Here is a 16,040-nt window from a genome sequence, read left to right as displayed (position 1 = left end):
AATAACTGTGCACTGTAGTCTTCTTCATGGGTAAATAAGGCATCCCCCTGAAAATAAGCCCTAGAGCATATTTTGGCCTTCAAAAAAAAATAAGACAGTGTCTTATCATCGGGGAAACAGGGTATGTGGTACTTTTAGGTGCCGGGGTCTGTGGAGGATTCTTTGACCTTCTGGAAGTGGCAACAGGAAATGCATGGGCACTAAGACAATGGTAAAGGCTTAAGCTTAGGTTGGTAAAAGGATGCAGGAAGCATAGTCAAGCAGGCAAGGCAAGATCACATCTTGTAAACACTGATTTACGCGCATGGCACAACATCGGGCAAAGTCACAGTTTACCAGAATTTTATCATAATTCTTTATCATATTCTCTTTTTGCAGTGCTTCAGTTTTTATAGAACGTTTGGTCACAACATCAGTGCTGACTGCGTGCACTATAATACACCACCAGGGCAGCATGTGCCTGCGCTGGTCTTGTTTTGGAGAAAACTGGACTCTTGTAGGGGCAGATACTAATGTAAGACCATCCCCAGAACTGCATCTCCCAGGAGCCTTATCTCTATACAATGTGTATAGGCAGGCTCCCAGCAGTCAAGGTAGCAAACTTCCTTTGCAGAGAAGTAAAACATGTAGAAAGAGGAGTGTGAGATAGTTGAAGTTGCTGTCCAGCAGACAGGGCTGGCAGTTCTGGTTGAAATTTCATAGCAAAAAAGGCAGAGCGTTGTCAACCTAAACAAAAATGTATTTGTTCATGGCAGGTTAAGGAGAATTTATTAAATGCATTCGCAATTTGTTTAGGATTTTATCTTTTTGCCCTAACTTACACGTAGAGACTAGAATATCAGAACTGTATACAAATACATAATTTTAACATGACTTCCTTACAACATTAAAGAGTGAAGACCTCTGCATCCTATGCCTTCTCCTTTTCAGCTGTTTGACCTGATATCTGAAAACTCTGTTTTTCCACAGACAATTGTTTCGGGTCAAGATAGTGTTAAAGTACAAGTTAGCAATCCCATGTGAAGTGAATGTCAGATCCTCTCTGGACAATTGGCAATGCTTCCCAGAAATATTCCTCAGAGGATTACTTAACCTTTCAATTTGGAGGGCACAAAGCCAAGCTGATTAATGAACTTTCTGATGGTGGCTGATAAGCAGATCCTTTCTTTTTTTCCCTCAGAAAAGTGATTCCATCCCGACATCCCACAGAGCTTTAATCTGGATCATAAATGTGGCAAATAGATTAAATACACACTACACTAAGTAATTTATCTGAACGTAAACTGAAAGGTAAATTAAAAACCCATAAGAAAGGTTGTTTTCCTATCCAATTGAATGTTATATTTTTCATAGTAAATGTATTATTTAAAGAAGCTTATAAAATATAGCTTGTATTGTTATTAACATTGGATCTAAATATTTTAAAACAAAAATGTAATTACATTCTCTTTCCAGAACTTCTAAAATGTCAATAGGCCACACATGTTTTACTTAAATGTGATTCAAACAAACTGTTAAGGCATAGAATTAAAGAGTCATTTTAAAAATTAAAATGGCTATAAAGAAAAATTGAGATAATGGTTAAAGGAGAAAAAGACGGGGTTTTGTGGCTGGTGAATTCATTATGTATTGGCATAAAGTAGATTCATACATAATTATAAAGCAATCATGTTTCATATCATCAATATCTGTTGTAGCAGCACAGAATAAGATATTCAGGCTATAAAGAAAAAGTATAAAATGGCAATACCAATTTGCACATGTATCTGTAAACCGTAAAAAGTAGTAATAGTTCTTATTGTTCCATCTTTACATTAATTTTGTAAATTAAAAGTTTTATTATTTACTAGCCATACTCTACTGTGTATATTACAGACAATACTGGGTAACAAAACATTGAAATTGAATATTTAATTTTCTGATATAATGCTGCATTTATCACAATCAGTTTTGACAAAATGCCCTGTGTTGCTCACCAAGAACTCCATACTTCATGGTAAGGACAGTGTTCTTCTCTCTGTGATCCTTGTTGACCACCCTCCAAACATAATTATACTGTTTGTGATTTCCAAATCTAGTATTGGTCTTATCAAGTGATATAATTTGGAGTTTTTTTCTAGTGGCTTTTTGGCCTGGCTGTAAGACTTTATGAATTAATATTTACCTGTTCATATATACTATATAAGGATAGTCGTCAGCCAAATATATATATTATATATTATTTTTTTTATTTTTTTTGTAGTTTTCTTAAAATAAAACTGCTCACAATTCGTACAAATCATGCCATTAATGATTTGATATTTATTATGAGGTGTAATTTGTTTACATATGGTGAGCAAATAATTTGTGTAGCTTAGCAAATTTATTCAGGAGTGGTTACAACATGGTCTTATTTCAGGCATTCATAAACCAAATCCAAATACCTAAATAAGAAAATTGTTCCTGCATTGGTATACAAAGAGACAATTATAAAAGTCCAAAACACAAATTACAATGGCAGTGTTGCAGATTATGGATGCTCTCCACAATTTCTATAAACTTTAGTAAATATTCATTTTTCAGTTTTTTTTAATGACCTTTAAAAATAGTATCTCTTTTATCGACTACCTGAACTATGTATCTATGTATCTATCTCCTCGGTTTTATCCTCTCGGTTTTGTGTTGTAATACCACATATTTTTCTTTGCTGTCAGTCATCAGAGTTTCATTTATTTTTACAAGCTTTGAGGGGTTGGTGGTATAATGGTTGGGAAAAGATTTAACATTTTCATCCCATGAAAACAAACATTTTTTTGTAATACATTGCCTATATTGTTGAAAATTGTGTCTTAGATCATAGCAGTGTACACAAGTGGAAACACAGATAAGTTTACTGTACTATATCGCCCTCCACTGATTACAAAATCAGTGTACAAACTATTGTGCAAACTAGGCTAAGTTTACTACATGATGTGATCTATTGCAACGTTTGCCAACCGGTAGTCCGCGGCTCTGGCCGGTGCCCCCCCTGAGCGGGGTCAGAAGGATGACCCCGCTGGGGGGGAGCACAGGCCAAAGCCGCGCACCATGTCCCCCCCACAATTCCCAGGCTCAAGGAAGTGGGCAGGCTGTATCCCTGGACACAACCTGTCCACTCCCATCGCAGGCTCAGATCTGCAATGGTAAGTGGCCGGGTGATTTGCCATCATGACGTCAATATGGGGGAAGTTTCCCCCTCTTTGAGTGACACCCGGCTCCCCGAGCATGCGCGGTCAGGAGCCGGTAATTTTAGTAATCCGCAGGACCAGAAAAGGTTGGCGACCACTGATTTATTGCAAACACGTCTTAGACACAGTTTGGCCTCTTACCCATAGTTTAAGAAATACTTTCTTATGTGTCTTGTTCCCCATCCAACCTCGAATTTGTACATTTGCACTGTGTCTATACTTCACAAAAAAAGAAATGCTCCCTTGGCCAAAAAATTGTGAAGCTTTAGAACTAAAAAGACCCTAATTGTACTCTACCTGCTTCTGAAGATTGCAGTTGGTTTAGTGAAGTTGAATATTAGTCAGTATGTATTGAGTACCCTGGGACTTGTCTGAGTTGTATGATACACTATAGAATTGGATGATATTGGGAAATCGGTCTGCTTATGTTGTGTAGAGGCACATGTTTTCACATCATTACTTCTACTTTCTTTATCCAAGTCAAAGGGATTTCAAAAGGCAACTTAAAGGCCTGGAAGGACATACCTTTGTTGTCACACAGGTTTTGCATTCCTGAACAAGTATATGGAAATGTAAAATCCAGGTAATGCAGCTTAAATTGAATGGCCCCATTGTTTAAAACTAATGTCAAACTGGTGCAATTGACACAGGCCTTGTAGCAGGTTTATTCAGCATAAGTGGAGAATGACTGCAGTAAACTTAATAGGAAATGCAAGTTAAATCCACCCTAAATCAAGCTATGTTTGCACACCAACACAAGCCTTTAAACTGACATATGAGCAGAATGGGAGCATAGAGATGATTAATATTTACACAACTCACTTCTCCATTCCATCAAGTGTTATTCAACAGGGTTCTCCAGTTAAAGTAGTAGAAAGTATAAAATATAACAAACTGACTACACTCTATTTATATTTGTAAAATAGGAGTTTTCTAATAATGATTTCATAGGTTTGTATTTATATGTTAAATGCATTTAATTCATATTCTTCGGAAAAAGTTCCGTGAATGGCTTCATTCTGTTAAACCAAACCTATTATTAGAATTAAACTGGAACCCAATAAATAGGGCCACAATGTGCACTTATGCACAACCTATGCATCATCATTTTGTTATCAACTGCTACTGGTGGTCTTCCAGGTCCGGACTCTTCTGTCTTCTCCATTGGTCAGTCATGAATGATGCAAGTCCCTGTGCATTCACTCAAGCAGTCACTTTTCACCAGCACTTATCCTAAACTCTGTAGTCAGTGTGCACTTAATACCCATGCCACATTTGGAGGCAATAGTAGTATTGATAAATGTGGTACCCATCAGTAGCATCCTAGAAAGCTGGATGGGTTTCTCTTTTTGCTTTAGTTTGCTGGGTCCAGTGTCAGCATAGTGTAAGCCACACTACTTACCTTCCATTCATAGGAATACCAGCCTGTATGGTTTGGGAGCAGGGCTAGTATCATTCTTGTGTTATGTAAAGGAGGGGGAGTAACAGTGCTGATATTTAGCTTGTGTGCATCAAAAAACAATGTATTTTGCCTAGTCTTAAGTTGCATATAAAATCTTACAATATTTTGTAATAACAGGTAGAACCTTTTTGTAGGAAAATAGACTTTACTACGTTAGCCCTGCCTAATAACTGGTAGAATACCAACACATCAAGCAAAAAAAAATCCTAAAAAAGAAAAAAAAATTCATAAATCTGTAAAAGGGTCAAAATAAAAAAATGCCCCTCAATAACCCCTGTATCTAAACCCTGCTCAGTAATGACTACTTCTGGTCCAAAAGCCTGCTATATGGCTTCTTTTATCCAAAGAGGAAAAAATGAGTTATGTTATCTGGATGACTACAGACACATATGCATCCCCCTTTCTCACTGCATGGGCAGACAAGGTCGATAGCATTACAAGGTATTTGTGGCAGTGCTTGTTTCAGTTTTCAGAGCTGCCAGTTTTCAGTCGGATTTGAATTACAAAAGAAGAAGCTGGCATGAAAATTGAAAGGGGTTTATCGGCTAGTCTGAAGCCTCATAGCACACTGCTTATTTATGCAGTCCATCTGCAGAGAGAGGTCTAGAAAAAGCAATACATTTAGGGAAAAAAAAATAAGATTCAGATGTGTTTAAGATTGCAAATAAAATATAGATACCTGTAGTATATCTTCTTCGAAAGTGATTTCACTTAAAGTTGCACATTACTGCAAGGGAGGATTTTGTATCATGTCATAAATTGTAAGCATCTGTGATGCTCTATACTGTAGGTAGCCTCTGGGGATTTCAAGAAAAGCTGTTGCTAAGTCACTTTAAAATTAAAATGGAGGAAAGATAACTGTCCTGAGAGCTATGCAGGCAAACTGCTGAAGTTTAATGCTCTAGTCACATTTGAATAACATTTTCGCATTGCATGTAAAATTAGCCATGGACCAGTGGATAAAAGTCACCACCTTTTGGGGAAAATTGGGATGCATTTTAAGCCATGAAGATTTTGGAGCCTTTGATTTACATTTATTCATAGAGTGAATTGGTGCTATCGGACGATCTTGCATATATTATTCATTGTTCCACACATGCTGTAGGCTTTCTATCCTTTCAGGAGAAACTCCTAGTTTCAGGCTTTGCTCTCAAGGAGCAGGCAGCTCAATTTTGATTTGCTAGAGACCAAGTTATCGTTGTCTCTTCCTTTTCTTGACACTTGGATTAGCCATAAAGACAAAAAATGGAACATTAAAGCCTTAAAGGCACAGTCTTGCATTTGCATCTGTGAGAATTCATTATTGGAACCTGTTAGTGAGACACATGACCATAGCACATTTATCATAGAGTGGCAATCCATGGAAATGAGGGATGTAATTTTCACACGTTCTAGATGAGAAGATGCTCTTTTAGCGGTTAGCTGTTTTGTTAAATAGAGAAAAAAAAAGCACATGGCTCTTTAGAAGTAATAAAAATGACTGTATTAATATGGAACACATAAGGTGCACCTAGATGTGAGATGGACGACTTAATGATAAATATTTGAGGCAGAATATTTTAGTTATGTATGTGAACTGCAATAAATATATAATATTCTGCATATTTACCTTACCAGTAAAGCTATATTTTTGTATATTAAACCATGTTCTTAGGGTTAAAATTATATTTTAAAAAGGAACTTGTTACGTGATAGTAATAGAGGTATTAGTAATGGAGGTTAGGTTGATGTGTATATAACTTCTACACCACAACTTCAAGTATTAGCTATAAAGGAAGGAATTATACAATTAACAATTGTATACCCTAAAAAACATACTACGGGGTAGATTAGAAAACAAAATGGTTTTGACTGCTCCATAATTTTCAGACAGTCTAATCATATGAGCACCTAGCAAAAAGATTGAGGTCTGCTTTTTTTTTTCTTGACACAAAAAGCAATTGATGCTAATCATCTACTAATGAACGACTTTCACATAAATGTCTACAAGACTACAATTGTCACATTTTCATACATGTTCTAGTCATTTTTAGGAAAAGGGTCCATAGTGCAACGTCATCCAGTCACTAATACAATGCCATGATCTGTTTATTTTCTATTAAGCTAAAATGATGTGGGTTTATTATTCATACTTTTTCTCAATATTCTGATTTTGTGAAAACTGTAGACTGTTGGTTGAATAAAACTAAACCATGTAGCTGATTTCTTCTCTTTCTAACACAGGAAAAAATCTGAGATTTTGCTAGGGTTGAGCTTATTTGTTACCAGATTGTTGTGCCGCTATGACAGTACTGCTTGATTACAAGTTAGGGGTGACCAAGAAGAATGGTTTACCTGCAGTAAATAAAAGCAGGCTCCCATTCTGTGCTGTTTAACAGTGCAAAGTAAGCTGAACAAAATTATGAATCCTTGGACAATTAAAAGCTTTTGTCTTTAAGGAAGAATTTTGTTACTGAAGTGTCGATTGTGGATTTTTTTTTTCCACCTATGTCAAGAACATGTCAAGTGTGACTGTGCACCAGGACATGGCTTGAAAAGCAGGTTTTCCTATAGCAGCTATTCTTAACCAGGATTTCTCTAGAGTTTGCTAGGGGTTCCCTGGGCAATGAACAATTTGTGCCTCTCAGGTCTGTTTAGGTAACTCCAATGATCTTTTTGAGTGATTATTCTTCCCACTCACCACCACACTGATTTACTAATAAGCTGTGGTTATAAAAAAAAGTCTTGAAAGTTTTTTGAGGGTTCCCCCATGGTAAACAGATTGAGAAATGTTATTCCAGAGGTTCCTGCAGGTTTCTTGAACTGTGGCTGATTAAATTCTCATTTGATGGTGCCTGTATGCTTCCAGGCCCAACACCCCTTTGTAGAGCCATAGGCATCATAATAATGATTATTAAAGCTATCTGTAAGGTTGGAATTCTGACCATCACTATAAGAGGGGCATTCTTTCCAGTGACCAGGAGCATTTTTATCACTGACCACCATTGGATTGGTTTTATTGAATATACACTAAAAGCCACAAATTATTTTAAGGGTTCCTCTGGAATAAAGAGATGAGGAGAAGGCAGTTCTATATGAACAACTTTGTTTCTGGTCTCCCCTAAATTGTTTCATCCCGTTAGGTAAAGTAAACCTAAACATTTTAAATAAAATTGAAAATCTACCTAGTTGGTTCTTATTATCCAGCACCCCTTGATGGTGCCCTGGTCCCTAGTGAAGTAGCAGTATTAAACCATTGAGGTTGGCTTTTTACCTATTCTGCTTTTTTGTGGGCATGTTTCTACATTCTTGATGCAGCACGCCTGATTGGCTTCCAAGTGTTGTCCCTTCTTCGTCCAGTCCAGGTCCTGCTGTTCAGGCGATTGCAAAAGTTTACCAAGTAAAATTCTGGAAGTATTGAAATTGTAACTTTACAAATTTTTTAAAAACACAGCTTTTAATCTTTCTCTGTCTGAAATTAGGTTTCAGAATTGAGTACAGACACTTTAAAGCTTAACTTCAGTTAAAATGGAAAACCCTTGCATTAGGCCCACACAATGCGAGGGATAAATGCTTGTTTGCTCATTTTGCCTGGGGTTTTTGTGAACTCTTACTTACCTTATGCCCTTGGTCCCATGATCTCCCACTGCCTGCTACAGTCGCAGGCCGGATGCCAACGCAGAGGGCCCACCCACAACCAGAGCTTTGGATGAAAAGGGAATATTCGGCTGTCGGGGGGATCTAGGGATAAAGTAAGTCAAAAGGCTGTTTACAGAAATCCTAGCACAAACCAACATTTAACCCTTCAGTGGGGCTTGTTTTATTTTATTTTTTTAATAGAGATTAGCTTTAGGGTCTCCAATCTGTGTTCTTCTTATGAAAAATGTTGACTGCTCTCCCCTGTGCCAGTTTAGCTGCTCAGCATCCATTTGCATATACTTAATACCAAATCAAAACCCATTTTAACCACAACCTGTACAATGTAACAAAGCTATTAATGTATATTTTACAAAAGAAGGATAAAACTACATTATGACTTGTAGATGTCATCACATGCCACCTTTAAAGGATATACGTACTTGTAATCATTCCTGTTGAGATGATCTGTCTTTAATTAATAAACTTGATCATGCACAGGAAAAAAGCCTAGGCTTGGTAACCAACTGCAAATGTGAGTGTCTTATGATAAGGGCCAGTTCAAGGTCACAGGGGAAGCTGCCCAGAGCATCCATTTGCATATAATATTGCCAGCAGACACACTATGCTGAGGCAGTCTGCCTGTCTGATCTTCTTGTCTTTGTCATGGAGATTCCTGCTAGTGAAGGCCAGTTTCCCAGATAATGATTAAGTGTTTTAATAGCATTCAATCCTTCTGGACTAACTACTCAAGCAGAAAAAAGGGTTATGTAAAAATCACATTTAAGAAAAAATGATTTGTAATCTTTGCATCAGCAGCATTTTGAGGAAACATTAGGACTTAAATCCTTGGTATGGTAGGCTCATGCTTTATCTTCTGATATTTACCGAGTTTACTGATGCATGAACAGTTTCCAGCAACAAAAGCAGATGGGATGGGCCCCTTAAAGGTAATGCTATCTACTAGGCTGTTACTTTCTATATATTTATAGTCAAGTAATCTTAGGGATATCTCCCAACAAATATACATTATTTAAATAGGACAAAGGAGAGCAGAGGACCTTATTCACGATCATTCTCAGCACCAAATGCATTTCAATTCATGTCTAGAATGATTTTCAACAAGAAGGCAAATTTATATCATAACACAAAAGGTATTCTTGTTTTGCAGCACTGGCTTTATTTCCCAGTCTGAGAAGCATGTATAGCCAGGTTCTGTGTTCAGTCATTTTTAGCTTGTTTTATTTTGTTTTTTTATATAGTGGCCGTAGATGGGCAGTTTCATCGATAATGACTGGAAATCTAAATGTGCTTACCCTTGTTGAGATATATGTATCTCTAAACCAACTGCAGCTTGCTTTGGCTAAATTAATTCTTATTTTGTCTGTAATCTAATTATCTGTTTGTTTTTTTTCATGGGGTTTGGAATCAGGATTTTTAAAATTATTCACTTTGTCAGGAGACATTTCCTCTTTTTTTTCAGCTAGAAAACTGAAAAATCCTTTGAAGCAAAATCCAGAAAGATTTTAATTGCACATGGACTTTCACTGTTACTTGTTAAACCCTGCACACCCTAATTGTTTGGATCATTGTAATTCTTCTAATGACCCATGTGTGACCAGCCTAAAACATACTGCTGTCATAAGTGTAGGAGCAGGATTCACCCCCTGAAGATTTATACATATGGCTACCACTTGAGCCTTACACAAGAAAGCAATATTAATCAGCTGAAGGTGATATCAAACCAATAAACTGTTCTGCGTGTGATCCTATTAATTGCTCATCCAAACAATTCTAAATAATCAAGTTTGTGTTGTTTCTATGTGAACAAAATCATGAACAGTGAAATAATGTTTGGCAGTGAATTAACCACCTGAGCGTTACACTGAGGTCTAGATTTCTGTACCAAAAGTGATCCACTGTTTTTCATGAAATTTTTTTTTTAAATTGTAGACCTGTAACTTACAGAAATATGTCCGAACAGGGGTTCTAGTAGATATTATGAATATAAAAAATGTATTTACTTTTATTTATTTATTTTTTTTTGTATTGGATTGGATACCGGAGTTTGTATTCAATCCAATACAAAATGAGCGTTTGAATTTACCAATTATGTACTTTGTATTAATTTTATATTATTTTGTATTGGATTGGATACGCAAGTTTGTATCCAATCAAATACAAAATAGAAATTTGAATTTCCAAGTTATTTACTACTACAAAATGACAGTTTGAATTTACCAATTACAAACTTTGTATTTATTTGAAATATTTTGTATTGGATTGAATACAGGAGTTTGTATTGAATCCAATACAAAATGAATGAATGAGTTTCTATTTGAATTTCCCGCACACGCGCCGACGTCATCACGCACACAGGGAGAAGCCGTCCGTTTTTTTCTCCGCCGGACGGCTTCTCCCTGCAGAGATCATCCGGCGCTGGACGAACACGGACGTGGACCATCAGCGGGACCAGGTAAGATGCCGGCCGGTATCTTGTGTTCAGCCGGCCGGGATCTTGTGTTCGGCCGGGCGGCGGAACGCAAGATACCGGCCGGCATCTTACCGGTCCCGCTGGCACCCGACGCTGGAGATCGACGGAGGACGATGGACAGAGGACGACGCTGGAATGGGAAAACGACGCTGGAATCCTTACCTCCATGGTCCCGCTGGATGTGCACAGCGGGACCATGGAGGTAAGGATGTGACAAAATTACGGGGTTAACCATCCTAGCCATTTTTTTTTGCCCGTACGAAGGTCGGGCATACCGGCAAGGTGGTTAATGTATTTATACTACCGGGTTTCCTAAAAGGTACCTAAATAAGGTGGTGACATTTTTAATACTGAGCTCGCTTTTTAGCCCCAGAACTTTGGGAAGAAGGGAAAAATGCTTTAGAGAACGTCTGGGAACTGTGCAGTTGGTGTGAAATGGTATGTTTCATTTTGGAAACACAATAAAGCAATTGTTTTTGAAATAAAGCAAACAATGTTTTTGAATTTGAACTGCTGTGTGGAGTTTTGTCCAGGGGACCCTTGTCAAGGATATTTTCCCCTGTGGAACAGTGACATCAAAGCTAATATCAATAGGAAACCTTAACAGTTCGTTTTGTCTACATTCTTACTATTAAACCTGTAAAACATACATGTGGCCATATGTGAAAAATACTTATTACATTCTTTCCCCATGAACTGTATTATAAATATATTCATCAGTATGCTGTAATGTATAGAAAGTTCTATTTCATAACAGGAGGCTTCCTTCTTGTTCACAATACCTTTCTTTGTCCAAGCTTTTTAGATGCATTGAGTGTAAATAAAATACATTCCACATACTTACTGTACTTATGGGAATTGCAGAGTTATGGGTTAGTCCCATTAAGAAGCATGCACATTGTAAGAGAAGTAAGACATTTTTTACTGATTGATTTTGTGTATCACCCTCCCAAATGTTTGCCCTTTTCCAAATATCTTTTTTTAACAACCATAAAGTAAATTGTTGTTATTCTGTATTTAGGATATCCTTAGATCTGTTTTTTATGTTTGATATTATTCTTTCTGTTGCCCTCCTTCATCTATATAAGAGGCTGTCATTTCTAGTCCCTTACATATGTCATTTGCCTACACCAAGCTGAACACATACAACCGAGCATAGTACAGCAAGTAGTGAGGCTCAGAAGTAGCACTGTGCCTGCAAAGCCCATGCAAATGCTCACAGCTTAGTTTGGATGGATGTAGGTAGGTTGCAAATGTTTGTCAGCTGTCCAGGATTAGTTTTGTTTAGTTAGATACTTTAACTCCCTCCCTGTATTCATGTTACTGTTCAAAGTAAGCTTTACATTACATTTTTACATTTAAATAATTGTCTAAGGAAATAGGTTCAAAAAAGGAAAAGTGCAGTTTTCATGTAATTATACATATTTTTTTTTAGGTGAAACGTGGGCCTATCAAGACATCCAAGACTGCTTCCAGCCAAAAGAAAATTGTTTACTGCTACAACTGTGGCAGGAAAGGTCATTGTGGTTATGTGAGTGTCTCTTTTTATTTTTAGTTGATTTCAATTTCACAAAATGTAATGTAGGCATCTTTTAAAGAACTAAAGTCAAATGTGATAACAAACAATATGTAAGAGTGCAAAAAAAACTAAACTTTTTAGTTGTTTGAGTGGGGAATGGTAAAAACCCTTTTTGTACTGGTGGCCACAAAAAGTTAGGGAAGTCCTCTGAAAAAGGTCAGAAGTCATCCAATGATGAGATCCTTTTCAGTAAAAGTTTTCTAGGAGGAGAATCTTCCTCTTTTTAGGACATTTTCTCTTACTTTCTGTTAGGTGTTGCAAGGATTCCTTTCACCTTCTTTTCCAAGCAGTACAAAAACAGCAATAGAAACCTGACAGTTCCCTACTCTATTCAAAAAAAGCTGTTTTAGTTATACATACACCTAAAATGTTTACTACATGCTGTATGTGAATGTTAAGAAATACTTTTGATTGTTTGCCTTTTCTGTTTTATAAAATTACTTTTGCATCTCCTGTGTCCAATAGTCTTGTGACCAATCATTTTTCAGCATTTGAGGGAATGGATGTAAGGAAACTCTGCATTTAGAGCTCAATACTCTGCATCTCTGCCTAAATGTTCTCCTCCAGTTAACTTCCTCTATCACAGACGGGCAGACACCATGTGACCATATTAAGTACAAAAGGTTAATATTAGAGGATTTCTGATTAGACATAAAAACGATAAAGTTCAGTAATAACCACAGGTAATATAAATTTACTTTGTGTCTTCCAAATGCCTTTTCAAATCCAGATATTACCTTGTAATTGTGACAACATTGCAGTGCAGCACAGGGCGCAGATGTGGGACCTTTCACTACAGGCTGCCTGTCAGACCAATCACCCTATGCAAGAAAAGAGTTCAACAGTGACAGGTCTTTGTTAGAGAACTTCCACAGGGGCAAAGTGTTTTGTGCTGCACTACTGTACAGATTTTTGAAGAAATACACAGAAGGGAATACACATGGCTCTTATATTTAGAAAAACACTGTTTGTCCCAGATTGATTAAACAAAATACATATATATGTGAATGTATATATACATACACACATGTAGACTGCCTTTATTATAGTATCTTATTGTTGTTTTACTAACTTATTCACCTATTTTTTATCTGTTGGATGAAAATAATGTAGCACAAAAAAGTTAGTGTTAATATGTTAAATAAAGATTGTGTTATTATGTTAAAAAGAGAAGAACATTGTAGGATCCAGTGTGGGAAAGAGTAAAACATGGAAACACTTCATTTAAACAAAGATGGTTTTTAGTCATATTTTATTGTTTGGTTATATAACCACATGCCCAGTTAGGTGATATTATTAACTTTTTATCATTAAATAATTAATTCTCATAATCTAAACCTTGTAGGAATGCAAAGAAAGGCGTATGTACAGTTCAGTCCACCCAAGCTGTGAGCTTATTTTTACCTACGATTGTGACTTTGACATCCGAAAAAGGAAACAACGAGCAAAACGCAAGTTTGAAGGTACTCTACGTTTTATGTTGATACATATTGCTTATCTTCCATAGTTACGAATAAATCCAACTAGTGTAAAATAGCTTGTTCAAACCCAAACAACTGCTCGTCATGTCACATTGTTCTATTGTGATATATTCTGGTTTTGCTGCAGTGTTATTCGATATGATCCTGGCTTTCCACTTCTGTACAGGACCAATAAGTTCTGCCAGTCATAAAGTTACCTACCTCAGCTGATGTGAACCTCAGTTTTAGGTTCCCTGAATGGTGCTTATGGATATCTGTCATTTGAAATCCTGTATTTGATGTACAGCACTGTGTAATATATTGGTGCTTTATCAAGTTTTAGAATCTATAACGTTCCAATGCAATCGCAGAGAATCACAGATCCAATGTAATTGCAGCTCCCTAAGCTCCACATGCTATTTTCCATCCTACAGATGAAAATCTGTAGGATGGAGAAAACACGACCTAATACACTTAGGTATAGGGAACATGTGTAACATGGTAATTGGCCACCTAGGCATTTACACTGTGAAACGGTAGTGGGGACAGAGTTCTTTATATGCTCAAAATCACAACGTAAAGCAGGCTTCTCCACAATTTCAGTAGTCAAGTGAACCAGATGAGTAGCAAAAGTGAGTTTAGACAGCTGGTTGTGGTGACTTTGAAGAGGGGCTGTTGGTTTGCCCTGATAATTTTAATGAGCCACTGACTTATATGCAAATATGCAGGATAGGAGTTTATATCTAGATGTTAGATTATTATTGCATTAGTAACTCTGCTAACCAATGAAGCCAAGAAGAGGGTGGCAGCCCCTGAGTTTGCACATTTTAAATATCTTAGATCCAGGGGTTGGTCAAATCAATAAGATGAACTAGCATTATAATTATAGGGGTCAGTTTAGTGGCAAATAGTGATGTTCCAAGTGCAGTGTATTAGTTAACATGCTTCTCTCATAACTCAAAAAGAATGTTATCTTAGGTAGGAAATGGGGTTCTCACAGAGGAGCCAATGACAAAAATACTAGGTAGTGATAAAAAAAAAGTGGCATTATTTATGAATTACATTTTCCTGCTCTTAAAACTTTTGAAATCAAGTTGAAAATCTCTTGTAAGAATATATCTCTTCGCTTAAATTAAATGCAGTTTTCATTTTCTTTGCTTAGAGCTTAAGGAATCTGGACTCCTGCCATTGCAGAGTGCTGAACTTATGGAAGATGAGAGTGAGAGCACACAGCCTTTGAAAAAAAGTAAAAAAACAAGGAAGGTATCCAAACGTGAAAAGAACAAAGTAAACAGCCATCTGCAAGCTATGAATGAAAATAAAAAGAAAAAAAACAAACTTCTCAAGCAAGAATCGGAAGACTTTCCTAGAGGGAATCCTGAGGAGAACCCCAGTAAGGCTGCAAAACGACACAAGAAGAAGAAATCTGAACATTTGTTATTTAAATATGGGAAGAACAAAAAAGATTTCAATGAGCAGCCATCAAAACGCAAGAAAGGAAACCATGAAATTGACGATTTATTTACTATTAAACAAAAGAAAAAAAAATCCAAAAAATTCAATTAAACCTGAAATATAAGAACATTTTAATAGTACTAATAAATAATAATTTAAAAGACAAAATTTGGAAACCAACAGATGCAAATTTAAAAGTACAATGACTCCCTCCATGCAATTGAATTTTGAGTGTTATTCAGTTGAACTAATTTTAACTCAGGTAAAAAATATTTACCATATTAAATATTGTTCAGTTAAAACCACAAATGGAATCTCTGTATTTTTGTAAGACCTCAGAATTAAAAATAAATCTTTTTATTGGGGTCTGATTGTGAAATATAGACTCTGATGTTGTGGCTTATTGCACTTGTTGTCCTTTCTGTCCAGTTATTGATTTTAGAGTTGTAGAATAGAGGATGTACTAGAAGTAGTAACAGAGGGTACTTATAATAATTAATAATATATAATTATATTTATCTTATGTTCTTGCTGGAGTGTACAACCTCTTATTACTGGCATTACACAAAGTAGTCTGGACTCCCAAACTAATTTTAAACTTAAACATCACACATTCACATGGCCAAATCACCTAATTGTTTGGTAAGTGTATGGAGTCTTCTGGTTACTGGCGTAAAACTATACAGATATATCTCATATATCGGATCAGGAGTGATTATTCATTGTTTGTTTACAAATACTCAGTATCAGTATTTCCTGTGTAAAAGTT

At 36.4% G+C, this 16,040-nt stretch overlaps 1 protein-coding gene across 1 annotated transcript in view; it reads left to right on the top strand.

The window, feature by feature from the left end:
* The window catches only part of ZCCHC7 (zinc finger CCHC-type containing 7), an 86,772-nt gene extending 71,103 nt beyond the window's left edge, over positions 1 to 15,669 (top strand). Inside the window, exons 7-9 of the mRNA XM_072404535.1 lie at positions 12,213 to 12,308; positions 13,702 to 13,819; positions 14,979 to 15,669. Of these exons, the coding sequence (XP_072260636.1) occupies positions 12,213 to 12,308; positions 13,702 to 13,819; positions 14,979 to 15,382 (618 nt within the window). The 3' untranslated portion in view covers positions 15,383 to 15,669. The remainder of the gene's footprint in view (positions 1 to 12,212; positions 12,309 to 13,701; positions 13,820 to 14,978) is intronic.
* The last annotated feature ends 371 nt before the right edge of the window (positions 15,670 to 16,040 follow it).

Source organism: Pyxicephalus adspersus, chromosome 3 (genome assembly GCF_032062135.1).
Source record: "Pyxicephalus adspersus chromosome 3, UCB_Pads_2.0, whole genome shotgun sequence".
Classification (NCBI taxonomy): domain Eukaryota; kingdom Metazoa; phylum Chordata; class Amphibia; order Anura; family Pyxicephalidae; genus Pyxicephalus; species Pyxicephalus adspersus.
Note: the sequence above shows the minus strand (reverse complement) of the source record. Positions and strands in the feature narration are given on the sequence as shown.